This window comes from Arvicola amphibius, chromosome 5 (assembly GCF_903992535.2).
Source record: "Arvicola amphibius chromosome 5, mArvAmp1.2, whole genome shotgun sequence".
Classification (NCBI taxonomy): domain Eukaryota; kingdom Metazoa; phylum Chordata; class Mammalia; order Rodentia; family Cricetidae; genus Arvicola; species Arvicola amphibius.
In genome coordinates this window covers 55,984,505-55,998,565 of record NC_052051.1, presented here as the reverse complement: position 1 = coordinate 55,998,565, position 14,061 = coordinate 55,984,505, and the positions used below count along the sequence as shown (strand labels likewise).

Sequence of the window (14,061 nt, the reverse complement as noted above, 5' to 3'; positions counted from 1 at the left end):
GCTCAATTGTGCACCTTGCAATTCACACTCCAGAGGTGTTGCGTGCCTTGTGTACACTTCTGTAAAAGTGTTATCCAACTTGGGGGTCACAACCTGTGTCCCAAGTCAGCACCAGCCACCCAACCTCAATAAGGTAATTAAAAGAGTCAAATGAAAATGAAAAGGAAGCCGGTATTGGTGGCTTACACCTTTAATTCCAGCACTCTGGAGGCAGAGGAGGCAGATCTCTGAATTCGAGGCTATTCAGGTCTAAATAGTGAGTTACGGACCAGCCTGTGTTTTATAGAGAGACCTTGTCTCAAAAACAAAACAAACACACACAAAAAACTAAAGTGGAAAATGAGATTTATTCAATATAGTCACACTGAGGAAAGGAACAGAGATGCAGGAAACCTCCCAAGTCAGTCCTCAGGGTCCCGAAATGGAATCAAAGTTTGGATAAAGGATGAAAAAAATACATATCTAAGCAGCCCAATCTAGGTGTGGTCCTGCTCAGCACTGACTCATCATTATTGGGCTCCAGTCTCATCCTGTAAGGTGGTCTGACAAGGAGCTGGGTAATAGCCTCAGGTCATGAGGAATTGAGCCAGGCTGTATCTAGTAATAACATCTAGCCATAAAGAATGACTTAGCCCCATCCTGACCGTTCAGCTCCACCTCCAGAAACAGTATGTCCAGATACAGAAAGCAACCCAGCCTGCTCCTAGTCAAACCTCAAAAAAATAACAGGAACTTCCTGGTAGCTACCCAGGTTTGTGCGTACCTGTGCTACAGACTAAGTATGCTCAACCATCATCCCATGGAAAGGCTGAGGGCCCTTGTTGTCCCACTAAAACAGTTTTATCCTGCTGAAATCGAGTCTGCCTGTCTCTCCACCTCATTTTTTCATGTTAAAACTATATAAAATCAGTTTCCCAGAGACAATTTGGCTATTGGTTTTTCTTCTCTCCACATGAGATTCCCAGGGAAACTCCCATTTCTTTGAAGTACATTGTTCAAACAGTGTGATAGATGGAGAGACACAAACCATCTCTTTAGAATATCTGTTTTACTAGGCTGTACTTTATGCACAAATATAAGTGCAACATGTGTGTTTGGTACCCTCAGAGGCCTGAAGGTATCAGATCCAATGGAACTGTAATTACTTAAGATTATAGACCACCAGGCTGGGTAGTGGTAGCACACATCTTTAATCCCAGCACTCAGGAAGCAGAGACAGATAGATCTCAGTGAATTCAAGGTCAGCCTGGTCTACAGAGCGAGTTTCAGGACAGCCAGGACTGTTATACAGGGAAACCCTGTCTTGAACACCCCCCCAAAAAAAAATTGCAGACCACCATGTGAGTGGTGAGAATCAAATCCCGAAAGATGTTCTTAACCACTGACCCATCTGGATTTTACAGTCCCTGTCCCAAGGAAATGTCATACCCAGAGCAACACTTGCCAGAAATGCTGACCACAGCAAAATCCAGACACAAGTCACTTTTATCAACAAAGAAACATCGATCATTTGTCTTCTTTAGATCCTCGGATCTGTAACCCTCACCAGCATATGTGAATGAGATAAGATATACACAGCCCACACTCAAAGAGAAGCTGTTTGTTGAGACATTAGAAAGCCATGCACACATGTATTGGACTCAGGATGGGATAGAGAGAGGAGAAATTCTGAAGACACATAGCAAGGGGAAGGAGTGCTCACCTGAGTCTGGTTGAAGCTTCTTTCCAGCTGAAAAATCAGGACTTCTAACAGAATAAAGTTGCTTAAATCCTACCTCTTTTCCCAGAGATTGTCCAGGAATCTCAGTAGAAACCCTGCTTACAGTCAAAGAAATGTCCTGGATGTCTTATGGAACTCCAGTGTTCTGGTTTTACCTCATCAAATTATAGGCCCATTCAAGGTGCCTTCACACCCGATCTACCAAAGAAAGGGGTTGGATTTCATAGCAACACTTTCAGTAAGAGCTTGAAAGGCACTAAAACACTATGTGTGTCCAAACCTAAGACATTTAACTGAGACTCTGCTGCAGGAGCTGGCACCCAAGCAGGGATACAGCTTTTATTTTAACAGTGTCTTAATATACAGCCCTGGATGGCCTTGAACTCACAGAGATCCACCTGCCTCTGCCTCTTAAGTGAACTTGGATATGTCTTATTCACTTCTGAGTACCTTTCTTTCTTTTAACCCTTGAACTTAAAAATCTATATTAAAATATTTTTAATAAAACGCCACTGGGCTAGACCTGAAATTTCTTTTCCATTCCGAAGTCAAAGATCTGGTTTAATCTGATTTGAGGTCCCTAAAAGATTAAAAAAACTTCTCAGACTTTAGCAGTGTGGCAGTGTGGAGCGCTGTCTCTGTTCCTGTCACCACTAACATAATCCACACGCCTTTTGAAAAATTCATATTTAAAAAGCTTCCTCATAGCAAGAAACCTGCTGCCCTCTAAAATGCCAGCTTTGCTGTTAATGATAACAGACTCTTCGGGGCTGGGAATGGAGCCCAGTTGATAGATGCTTGCCTAGCGTGCAGAAGCCGTGCATTGACTCCCCTGGGACTTGGGGTGCTCTCTTGCCTTCTCAACACTTGAAAGGCGAATACAGGAGGCTGCCTCTGAATACACAGTGTGTTCCAGGCTGTGTCACATAAAATACAAACAGAAACAGTAAATGTTAAAGGAACTGGGCCTGGGAAAGCAACTCCCTCCAAACAAAGACAAATAAACAAAAAACATGCTTGGGACTAGAATTAGTGTTTGAGATGCTATTCGTTTGGTAAATATTTGCCTAGCATGCGTGACATCGTGAGTTCAATCTTTTCCACTGTGCATCTCTGACCTTGTATTACACATCTGTAAATGTACCACGTGGGACGTGGCAGTAGGAGAGTCAGTAGTGCAAAACAAGTCTCAGCTATGTAATGAGTTTGAAGCCACTCGGTTCTTTTAAGATCCTTCGTGTCTTAAAAGAAAATATGGGACGCCTAAGGCAGAAGGATCACATGTCTGCCTGTGCTACAGAGTGAGTTGAAGCTCAGTTGAGCAATCCTAGCAAAACCTTCTCTCAAACTAAAAGGGAGGACTGGGATGTAACTCAGCAGCAGTGCACTTACCTAGCATGTGAAAGCCCCCAGACTATACATATAAACTTTATGGGGTACAGAAGGGCAGTCATCATTACGTGATGGTGCAATGGAGAAGTTTTAAAGTTATGGCATTTTAACAAGTTATAATTCCAGCAAATCTTCCCTGGGCTAAAGAGAAAGGTTCATACCACATGCACAACTTAGATAGACCCTGCCTCAAAATGCAGATTTTTCTTTGGTTTTCTTATGACAGGGTCTCACAAGTTCTAGCTGGCACACAACTTGTTAGGTAGTTGAGACTGGCTTTGAACTCACAGTGATCTTCTCACCTCTAGGATTACAGGCTTGTTATCACCATGTCCAGCCTTCAAACTGAAAGGCAAAAGAAGGGCAGGGTATATATGGCTTAGTGGTACAGTGCTTACCTAACATGCATGAGATTCTAGGTTTGATTTCCGGTACTGCACACAAAGAAAGAAAAGAAATCAGGACATAGACACAATTTCTTCATGTCTCTTAATCTCTCCTCTCTGTATTTGTTGTGATTGTTTTATTTTATTTATTATATATTATATATATTACGAGGATCTCTCTCTCTCAGAGAGGGGGGGGGGTGTCTCCTACATATCCCTGGCTGTCTTGGAACTCACTCTGTAGACCAGGTTAGCCTAGAACTCACAGAGCTATGCCTGCCTCTGCTTCTCAAATAATGGGGTTAAATGTGTGTCCCACCATTGCCTGGCTTGTGTCTTTTGTTTTGGTTTGTTTTTTCAAGACAAGGTTGCTCTATGTAGCCTTCGCTGTCCTGGAACTTCCTCTGTAGACCAGGTTGGCCTCGAACTCATAGAACACTGCCTTCCTCTGCCTCCCAAGTGTTGGGATTAAAGGCATGCACCACCACCTCGTGGTCTGTGTTGTTTTTGCTTTTGTTTGTTTTTTTTTTTTTCAAACAAAACATGGTTTTGGCCGGGCGGTGGTGGCGCACGCCTTTAATCCCAGCACTCGGGAGGCAGAGGCAGACGGATCTCTGTGAGTTTGAGGCCAGCCTGGTCTACAAGAGCTAGTTCCAGGACAGGTTCCAAAGCCACAGAGAAACTCTGTCTCGAAAAAAAAAAAAAAAACATGGTTTTGCCGTTTATTCCATGGTAACCTGGAATTCACTACATAGCTCCGACTGCCCTCAAACTTGCTGTAACCCTCCTGCCACCTCTAGAGTAACGAGAGACAAGCATACACCACTACACCTGTCTAAAACATATATTCCTTTTAAATATTTATTTTTTATTTTATTTGTGTGTGTGTTTTGTCTGTGTGTATGTCCATGCACCATGTGTACAGTATCCTCAGAAGCCAGAAGACAGTGTTGGACTCCCTGGAACTAGAGTTATAAATGGTTATGAGCCACCATGTAGGTACTGGGTCTTCCGGAAGAGCAGCAAGTGTTCTTAAACCACTGAACAATCACTCCAGTTCCTTTTAAAAATTCGTGTATGCGCTTTTTGCCTGAATGGATAAGTCTGTGGTACACGTGCATGCAGTTTCCACAGTAGCCAGAAGAGGGCACCAGATTCCGTGGAAAGGAGTTACAGGCGATTTTTGAGTCACTGTATCGATGCTGAGAATTGAACCAATGTGCTCTGCAAGTGCTCCTGACTTAAACCACCTTTCCAGTCTCGTCGATATATTCTTTATCTATAACCTTTGACTTAGTTCCCTCCATGTTGGCCAAATTCCACCTATCCTCTATCACTAAGTCCATGACTCTCCCCCTCCTCCCCCAAGATAGGGTTTCTCTGTGTAGCATTGGAGCCTGTCCCAGAACTGCTCTGTAGACCAGGCTGGCCTTGAACTCACAGAGATCCACCTGCCTCTGCCTCCTGAGTGCTGGGATTAAAGGTGTGTGCCATCACAGCCTGGCAACTATTTTTAATTAGTTGATTGATTAATTTTGAGATAAGGTCTTATTATGTAGCCCTGGCTGACCTGGAATTTACTATGTAGATCCGGCTGACCTAGAACTTTTGGTAATTTTTCTTACTCTGGCTCCTGGGTGCTGAGATTATAGCTGTCTCCACCACAAGTGGACAAAACAAGAAAAACTTGGCCTCTTTAAAATGACAATCGTGGGCTGGGGTTGTAGCTAAGTGGTAGATAGAGGGCTTTCGTAGCACACATGAAGCCTGAGTTCAATCTTCAGTACTGGAAAAAAATAACAAGCACAAATGTCATGTGTGTTGGAGCGTGCCTATAATCCCTCCTCTGAGGCTTAAGGATTTGACGTGAGCCTGTTATCTAGTAAGACCCTGTTCCAAAAACAACTGCAAAAATTACAGTCACAGTCTGGGTGGTCCCCTCCTGAGGTGGAGCTGGAGAAGAGTGTTTCATTTGCCACAGGTTCACAAATTCTCAAATGCTAGGTTCTGCCACGATACAAGGGTTAGGCAGACTCGAGGCTTCAGTTTCTGACTGGCTTCCCTAACTTGGTCATCACATTCAGGTGGTGAGCCCTGGAAAAAAAAAAAACAACCATTATTACTGACATTTTTCCACCTTTCCATTTCAATACAATATTTATCTGGGCATATGAATAATCATATTTCCAAGCCCTCATTGCAAATAACAGTAGGATTAGCAGTGTCATGTGATAGCTTCCAGGATAGCTTCTTGTTTCATTTGTTTGTTTTTGAAGATTTATTTACTTTTATTTTATGTGTAGAGGCATTGCCTGTATTTATGACTGTGTAACACATACTTCTGGGAACTTGTTTCATGTGCATGGATTTTTGCCTGTGTGTATATAAGTGTACCTAAAGTTTACAATGTCTTCAAAGGCCAGAGGAGAGCTTTAGGTAGCCTGACACTACAGTTACCGTCTGTTGTGAGCAACCATGTGGGTGCTGGGAATTGAACAAAGATCTTCTGGAAAAGCAGTCAGTGGCCTTAAGCACTGAGCCATCTCTTCAGCACTGTGGTAACTTTTCTTAAAAGACAACTGTCTCACAAGGTTGAAGCCCCAGCACCACTGCAGACAGCAGGAGGCTGCTTTCTCTGGAACTTACAAATGACAGAATTCCACCTTCAACCGTGGCCATGAAAACAACCACTAACAAAACAGCAACAAACTGAAAGGAGTTTGGGATTTGAGGGCTTCTTGGATCAGCGCAGTTGCACCTGCCTCGGGATCCCACTGGCAGCCACTTCAGTGCTCAGGAGACTGAAGCTGGAACAGCACATGAATCTGAGGCCAACTTGGGCTACAGTGAGCTGTCTCACACAGGAGACAGAAAAGAGAGTCTCGGCACCCTTTATTGTGTGCATCTGGACTTTTTCATGAAAACCCTTTTCTCCACTTTAAGCCACTACTAAGTTGGGTTTGTCCACAAAGTGATTCCAATCCTAAATAGTATATCCCAGTTTTTACCTCAAGTCAACATTGAATTAGATTTTTTTCAAAATTTAGTCTTTGGCCGGGCAGTGGTAGCTCATGTCTTTAACCCTAGCACTTCGTGGCAGGGGCAAGTGGATCTCTGTGAGTTCGAGGCTAGCCTGATCTACAGAGTGAGTTCTAGGGCTGGCTCCATAGCTATTGGGAAACCCTATCTAAAAAAAAAATGGTTTTTGTTTTGTTTTTGCACATGGTAGGCAAGGACTAGTTCTTTGTACACACCTTATTTAGTTACTTAGGTGTGTTGCGTACACAGGTGTGTGCAGAGGTCAGAGGTCAATATCAGGATCTTCTTCTGTCACTCTGCTCCTTAGTTTATCACTGAACCGGAGTCCAATGTCTAAGCAAAGCTGACTGGACTCACCTGTCTCTGCTCCCCAGCACGGGGTTAGACACTGGCCTGAGCTTAGCATTCTCCCTTCCTTTATTTGTTAGGGAGTAGTCTCTTGAGACAGAAGATTTATCAGCATACCAAGGATTCCGCTGCTTGCAGATTTGCTGCTGTACTGGCCACATAAAGCACAGAAAGGACAGCAAGATGACTCAGAGAGCAAAGGCGATGGCTACCAAGCCTAATGACCTTGGTTCAGTTCCTGGGACCCGCGTGGTAGGAGAGAACTCACTCCTGAAAGTTGTTGTCTAACCAAAGCATAAGGAAAACATGTCGGTACGAGGTGTACCAGCATCACTGCTGGCCTACTGTGGAATTGGGGAATGCCATCAGTGGATGGATTTCCTTCTTTATACTGCCCATTTCTATCCACTCTGGTTGCACATTTCTCTGAGCTCTATAATATTTTCTTATCTGTTTTAGTAGTTCTTACCTTTAAAAAAAAGTAATTGCTATAGAATTTTCCACGTCAAACCCTTTTTAACAAAACAAAAATGACCATGTAGCTGATTTTCAAGTTTAAAAAAAGATGTAACGGTAAAGACAAGACTGGGGAATAGCTCAGTTGATACGAGTACTTGCCTAGCACACACAAAGTCCTCTTCGGCACTAGGAGAGGTGACACAAGCCAAACTCAAGTGGAAGAGGCAGGAGAACCAGAAGTTCAAGGTCATCTTTGGCTACCTGGCCAATTAAAGGCCATCCTGGAACACTTGAGACCTTGTCTCGAGAAAACAACAAAAAGAAATACAAACTAACTTGTTAGAAATCCATAGTTTTTTCATTTTCTATTTTATTTAGTTTGTTTTTTCTTTTTTAAATATTTGCTTTTGGGGCTGGAGAGATGGCTCAGTGGTTAAGAGCACTGGCTGCTCTTCCAAAGGTCCTGAGTTCAATTCCCAGCAACCACATAGTGGCTCACAACCATCTGTAATAAGATCTGGTGCCCTCTTCTGGCCTGCAGGGATACATGGAGGCAGAATGTTGTATACATAGTAAATAAATAAAGCTTTAAAAAAAAGTTGACAATCTCTATTATCAATTATAAAATTTGTAATTAAATATTTGCTTTTCATTTTCTAGGTTTTCAAATAAATAATATACAGTAAAAAGGTAAAAAAATAAAAATAATAAAAGGAAGCTTGGTGGCACACGTCTTTAATCCCAGCACTCAGGAGGCAGAGGCAGGCGGATCTCTGTGAGTTCAAGGCCAGCCTGGTCTACAAGAGCTAGTTTTAGGACAGGCTCCAAAGCTTCAGAGAAGCCCTGTCTCAAAAAATAAAGTAAAAGGTTACTATTTTGCAATCTAAACACTCAGAAGATAAAGGCAAGAGGATCAAACACAGCAGTTCAGGCCCAACTGAGAGACCCTGTCTCAAAACACTTCCCAGCTGGGTGGTGGTGCATGCCTTTACTCCCAGCACTCCAGAGGCAGAGGCAGAGGCAGGAGGATCTCAGTAAGTTTGAGGTTTGCCTGGTCTTCAGAGTGAGTTCCAGGACAAACAGGGCTACATAGAGAAACCCTGTCTCAGGGGCAAAAACAAAACGAAACAACAAGACTTTTTGCTTGATCTCTTTACACACACACACTTTCACACACACACACTTATCTTTTAGAGTGGTCTTGAATAAAAACAGGTTTTCATCCACCACCACCACCCCAACTCTGAAGACCAGGCTGCCTTAAACTCTTTTTTTTTTTTTTTTTTTTTGGTTTTTTTCGAGACAGGGTTTCTCTGCATCTTTAGAGCCTGTCCTGGAACTAGCTCTTGTAGACCAGGCTGGTCTCGAACTCACAGAGATCCGCCTGCCTCTGCCTCCCGAGTGCTGGGATTAAAGGCATGCGCCACCACCGCCCGGCTGCCTTAAACTCTTATCTGCCTCCTGAGTGCTGGAACTATAAGCCTAAGTCACCACATGATGTTGGAGGTCTTTCTATGTGTTGCTTTTATTGGTTAATGAGTAAAGAAACTGGCTTGGCCTGAGAGGGTAGAGTAGAGCTAGGCAGGGAAAACTAAACTGAATGCTGGGAGGAAAAGGGTGGAGTTAGGAGATGCATGTAGCTCCTCTGGAGACAGATGCCAGAACTTTACCTGGTAAGCCACAGCCTCCTCGTGATACACTGATTAAGGGAGATGGGTTAATTTAATCTATTATTTATTTATTTATTTATTTATTTATTTACTAGGTATACAACATTATGCCTCCATGTATCCCTGCGGGCCAGAAGAGGGCACCAGATCTCATTACAGATGGTTGTGAGCCACCATGTGGTTGCTGGGAATTGAACTCGGGACCTCTGGGAGAGCAGCCAGTGCTCTTAACCACTGAGCCATCTCTACAGCCCAAGATGGGTTAATTTAAAGATATGAGTTTGCCAGATACATGCTTAAGCTATTGGCCAAACAGTATTGCAAATAATATGGTTTCTGTGTGATTATTTTGGGTCTGAGCTGCCGGCAGCTGGGAAAAAAACAAGCGACCTCCTACAACAACCATGCCTAGCTAATTTTTTAAAATATTTATTTATTTATTATGTATACAGCATTTCTTCCATGTATGTCTGCAGGCCAGAAGAGGGCACCAGACCCCATTACAGATGGTTGTGAGCCACCATATGGTTGCTGGGAATTGAACTCAGGACCTTTGGAAGAGCAGGCAATGCTCTTAACCTCTGAGCCATCTCTCCAGCCCTGCCTAGCTAATTTTTAATTTAAAATATTAGTCAGTATGTCTGTGTGTGCATACACGTGTACCAGAGCTCCTGAGTAGAGATCAGAAAACAACTTTTAGAGGTCAGTTCTCTCCTTCCACCTTGGATGAAATCTGGGGGTTAAATTCAGATGATCAGGCTTTTGTGGCAAATGCTTTTACTCAGTGAGTCATCTTGCTGGCCCTTCTTTGGTTTTCAGTGGGTTGTTTATTCTTTGAGATAGGGTCTTATCTAGCCTGGAATGGTCTTGAAATTACTATGTAGCTGAGTCAGAACTGTAACTCCCAATCTTCCTGCCTCCACTTCCCAAGTGGTGGGATTGCAGATGGGAATCACTGTACCTGGCTACCCCCAATGTGGAACAATTACAACTGACATGTACCCACTGTGGATTCTTTTTCAGAAAGTACTCTGAACACCTTTTAACATATTAACTCAAAGTTTCTAAGAACTCAAAGACAGAGGCAGGCGAGCAGGCTCAATTACCTTCATTCTAAGAACTCAAAGACGGGCAGGGCACAAGCTCAATTATCCTCATTCTAAGAACTCAAAGACAGAGGCAGGGAGCAGGCTCAATTATCCTTACTGACTGGAAGCTTCCAATCAACATTTTGGAAAGCACTCAAGAAGGGGTTTAGAGAGCAGGACAGCTATTCCCTCAATGTAGACACTGATTAGTCTCAACAAGGAGTCACTTGTCCCTGACTCCTTAGAGGACCCTTGTAGGTGGTTCAAAATTCATCAGATTTCACTCCAAGAGCATCTTTAAAATTCATTGCTTATATTATGGCCTTTTAGCAATCCTGTGACGAACACATTAAAGACCCCTTCCCAGAGGGCATTGGACTTAAAGGTACCTAGAAATTTAGGAGCTTTTGTGGTCATTTTGGAGGATCTTTGCCATGGACTTTGTGCGAGAATATGCTGAGGAGTAGATGTCTGGCCATTACAGCTGGGGAAAACTCTTCAGAAGTGGTACCTGGGTTTTAGTTTGTTTCCCTCATCCTAATCCAAAACATCTTTTCAAGTAGGTAACAGTAGACAGTGTTTTCTCTCTAGGGGTGATATTGTGTGTGTATACATGTAGGTACACACACAGACACATAAACTGGGTCTTGCTTTATAGCCTAAGCTACACTCAAATGTGATCCTTCTGCTGGGGTTACTACTATTTTGAAGCATGCACATCTGTTATTGTTGGTTTTAACCGAAGATTGTGCCTTAGGCCTTACATATGCTTCTAAGTACCCTACCACTGAGTTACATCCCTCAACACTTTATTTATTGAGAAAGGGTCTTAGTATGCCACTCAGGCTAGCCTTGGACACAGTATGCAGCCTTAGCCAGGCCTGTGTTCCTTATGCACTTCCTGTCTTAACCTCCCAAGTATAACTTGACACTTGGCAAGGGATCTTTGATGTGTACCATAGCTGAGTTGAGAAAAATAAACTTAAAGAGTCAAGGTGGGATAGAGAGCACAAGAGCAAGCGCTTATCAACCCAGCCAAGGAATATTTGCATTCCAAAACTCACTATCACAACGAATGAACTAATGGGCTCGAAGAGGGCTTGAGAATCTCCAATTATTGCTGTTTATACCCCCTAATAATACAAAACCTGCTGTATGTAAATAGTATATATATGTATTATATATAATTTCTGGTGGTGATCTTTTTTTTTAAGATTTTTTTGTTTGTTTGTTTTGTTTTTCGAGACAGGGTTTCTCTGTAGCTTTTGGAGCCTGTCCTGGAACTAGCTCTTGTAGACCAGGCTGGCCTCGAACTCAGAGATCTGCCTGCCTCTGCCTTCCAAGTGCTGGGATTAAAGGTGTGTGCCACCACTGCCCAGCCTAAGATTTATTATGTAGTTTTCTGCCTCACACCAGAAACACCAGATCTCATTACAAATGGTTGTGAGCCACCACTGGTTGCTGGAAATTGAACTCAGGATCTCTGGAAGAGCAGTCAGTGTTCTGAGCCATCTCACAAGCCCCCGTCCCCCGCGGGTTTTTTTTTTGGGGGGGGGGAAGGTGCTGATCTTTTGTCAGATGATTTCAAATTCAATACAGACATAAAACATTGCCCCCTCTCCTCCAAAACCTGCAACTCCTGCCCCTTCTGGACACCAATCTCAAATTCTAGGGAACTAAATTCCTAGCAAATAATCCAGAATCTATCTTCTTTTCTATTCCCGGTCTCTTCCGGTGTCGAAGGCATCGTCGTCCCTTACCAAGATACAACCAAAAGAGTTTGAAACTCCTTAATATAGCTCATTAGGTACTGCTTTCGTTCCGGGCCGCGTTCTCAGCTCATCATCCCACACTCCCGAAACCTGCTGCTCTCCCACAATGAATTTGAGTTCCCCAAACTAATATTATTATCTCTGGCCTTTTTTTCCACGATGCTATCCCTTGGAATATTTTTCCCTACTCTCTGGGTCGCTGTTCCGCTGTCACTAATACGGCCCAGGCAGGCAGGCTCCGGTTCCTCCACCCGTGCCCTCAGCGAGTTCCACGGGAACTGTCGTCCACTCTGGTGGCTCCTGAAGTCGCCTTCCAAGGCTGGAGACGCATGAGATTCCTCAGAGTGGACCCTGGTCCGGCGTCTCAAACTAGCTTCTAGCGGAGAATCCCTGGGAAACCTGCAACTCTAACACCCGACCCGCCGAAAGAGACCGGGTAACTCCCGCCCGGAACCAGCAGGCGCGTAGCCCCGCCCCTCGCGCTGCGTCGGGGGTGGGGCGGGGCGGGGCGCCAGGCACTGGCGAACGGCGTGCGCCTGGCGGGGGGCGGGGCCAGGGGCGGAGCGGAGCGCGCATGCGCGGTCGCCTTTGTGTGGGTCGAGCGACGGCGGCGGCGGCGGTGGCGGCAGTGGCGGTCCCACTGGCAGGCGGGCAAGAGGGTAGTCCCGGCGGCGTCCGGCGTGGGAGCCGGGGGACCACCATGGTAAAGAAGCGGAAAGGCCGTGTCGTAATCGACTCGGATACTGAGGACAGCGGCAGCGACGAGAACCTGGACCAGGTGAGGGCAGGCCGCGGGGGCGCGGGCCGGCGGAGCGGGAGGGCTGAGTCCTGGCCACGGGAGCTGTGAGCCGCCCGGCCCGAGCGTCCGACTCGCCCGGTGTCAGACCCGCTGCTGCAGCACCTTCCTGTCTCCCCGCTGAGTCTTAGGCCCTGGTAGCCAGAGCCAGGCCTGGAGACTGTGCCCCGAGGACTTGGCGCCTCGGGCCGGGAGGCGGGGCAGGGATCGGGGCTGATGGGCCTCGGGGTTTGGGGTACTGAAGGGGGCCACTGTCTGCTTGGGCCGGATCAGGGCGTCATGACTGTAGGCCGAGAGATCCGGGCTGGGCGAGATAGGAAGTATCGTCCGCCTGCCCCAATGGCTGGGAGATTTTGGAGGAGGTGCAAGCGTGAGCATGGGCTGTGGGAGGGAAAAATAGCCTTGAAGGTGTGGACTCTGGAAGGAAGATGAAGTTTTTCAGATCGGACATGTGGACATAGGAGGGACATCCATAAATGTCCCGAAGAGCTTCCGCGGTGTTTGGGGAGGAAGACTTAGCTGTAGTCTCTTTGGAGACTAGGGTCATTTACCGTCGAAATGGGTTGGGATGTCAGACAAAAAACTCCTATCCAAGGAGGAGGAAAGTGGACAGATAACTGAAAGTTATGAACTGTGGAGGGGGGGGCATAGAGGGACTGTGGCACAAGCTCTTAGCCTTTTTTTTTTTTTTTTTTTAATGCAGCCGGCATTCTTTTTCACTTGAAGATCGGGGAGCAAGTATTGAAAGTAACTTGTGGCCTTCGTGTCTCGGAGTAGCCTGTATTTTTTGTGGCCTTAGTGTCTTGGAGTAGCTAGCATTGCTTGTGTAGTCTGAAAACACTACAGGGAGGAAGCTGTTCTTGCTGCGGTACTCTGATGGTATCAGGAGGTACAAAGATGGTTTCCTCCGTGTTTAATGAGTGACATAGAGGAAGAGTATGCAAGATACAATAGCTTTATAAATGGAGTAGATTACTAAATTCGAAATCTGAAATTCTGAGTCCTAATTGCTTTCTAGCCATGTGCCTTTGGTCTCTACTGTAAAATAGAGGCATATACCATCAGCCTTGTGTATTGAATTGGGCAGTTAGGATCAAATGTTTATAATAATGTTGGTATAAGCTACAAAGTTTTTGTATAAAAACCTTCTTGGGAGTTTTCATTAATAGCCCAGAGGTCTCAGAATTAATTTTGGCTTGAAAAGGCAGGACTTTTAAGAGGGAAAGACTGATAAGGCTTTAGTCTAAAGAAAGCCCCTCCCACACACACACGTTTTTCTTTTTTGATACAGCATCTCAGACTATAGCCTAGTCTGTTATTGAACTAAGCTAGTTCTACCTTGACTCTTGAGTGCAGGGTTATCAGGCATGGATCACTACACCCAGTCCAAA

The 14,061-nt window shown here is 44.9% G+C and overlaps 1 protein-coding gene across 1 annotated transcript in view; it reads left to right on the top strand.

Annotated features, from left to right (window-relative positions):
- Positions 1-12,448: 12,448 nt before the first annotated feature.
- The window catches only part of Rtf1 (RTF1 homolog, Paf1/RNA polymerase II complex component), a 59,360-nt gene continuing 57,747 nt past the window's right edge, over positions 12,449-14,061 (top strand). Inside the window, exon 1 of the mRNA XM_038331730.2 lies at positions 12,449-12,652. Coding sequence (XP_038187658.1) covers positions 12,449-12,652 — 204 coding nt within the window. The remainder of the gene's footprint in view (positions 12,653-14,061) is intronic.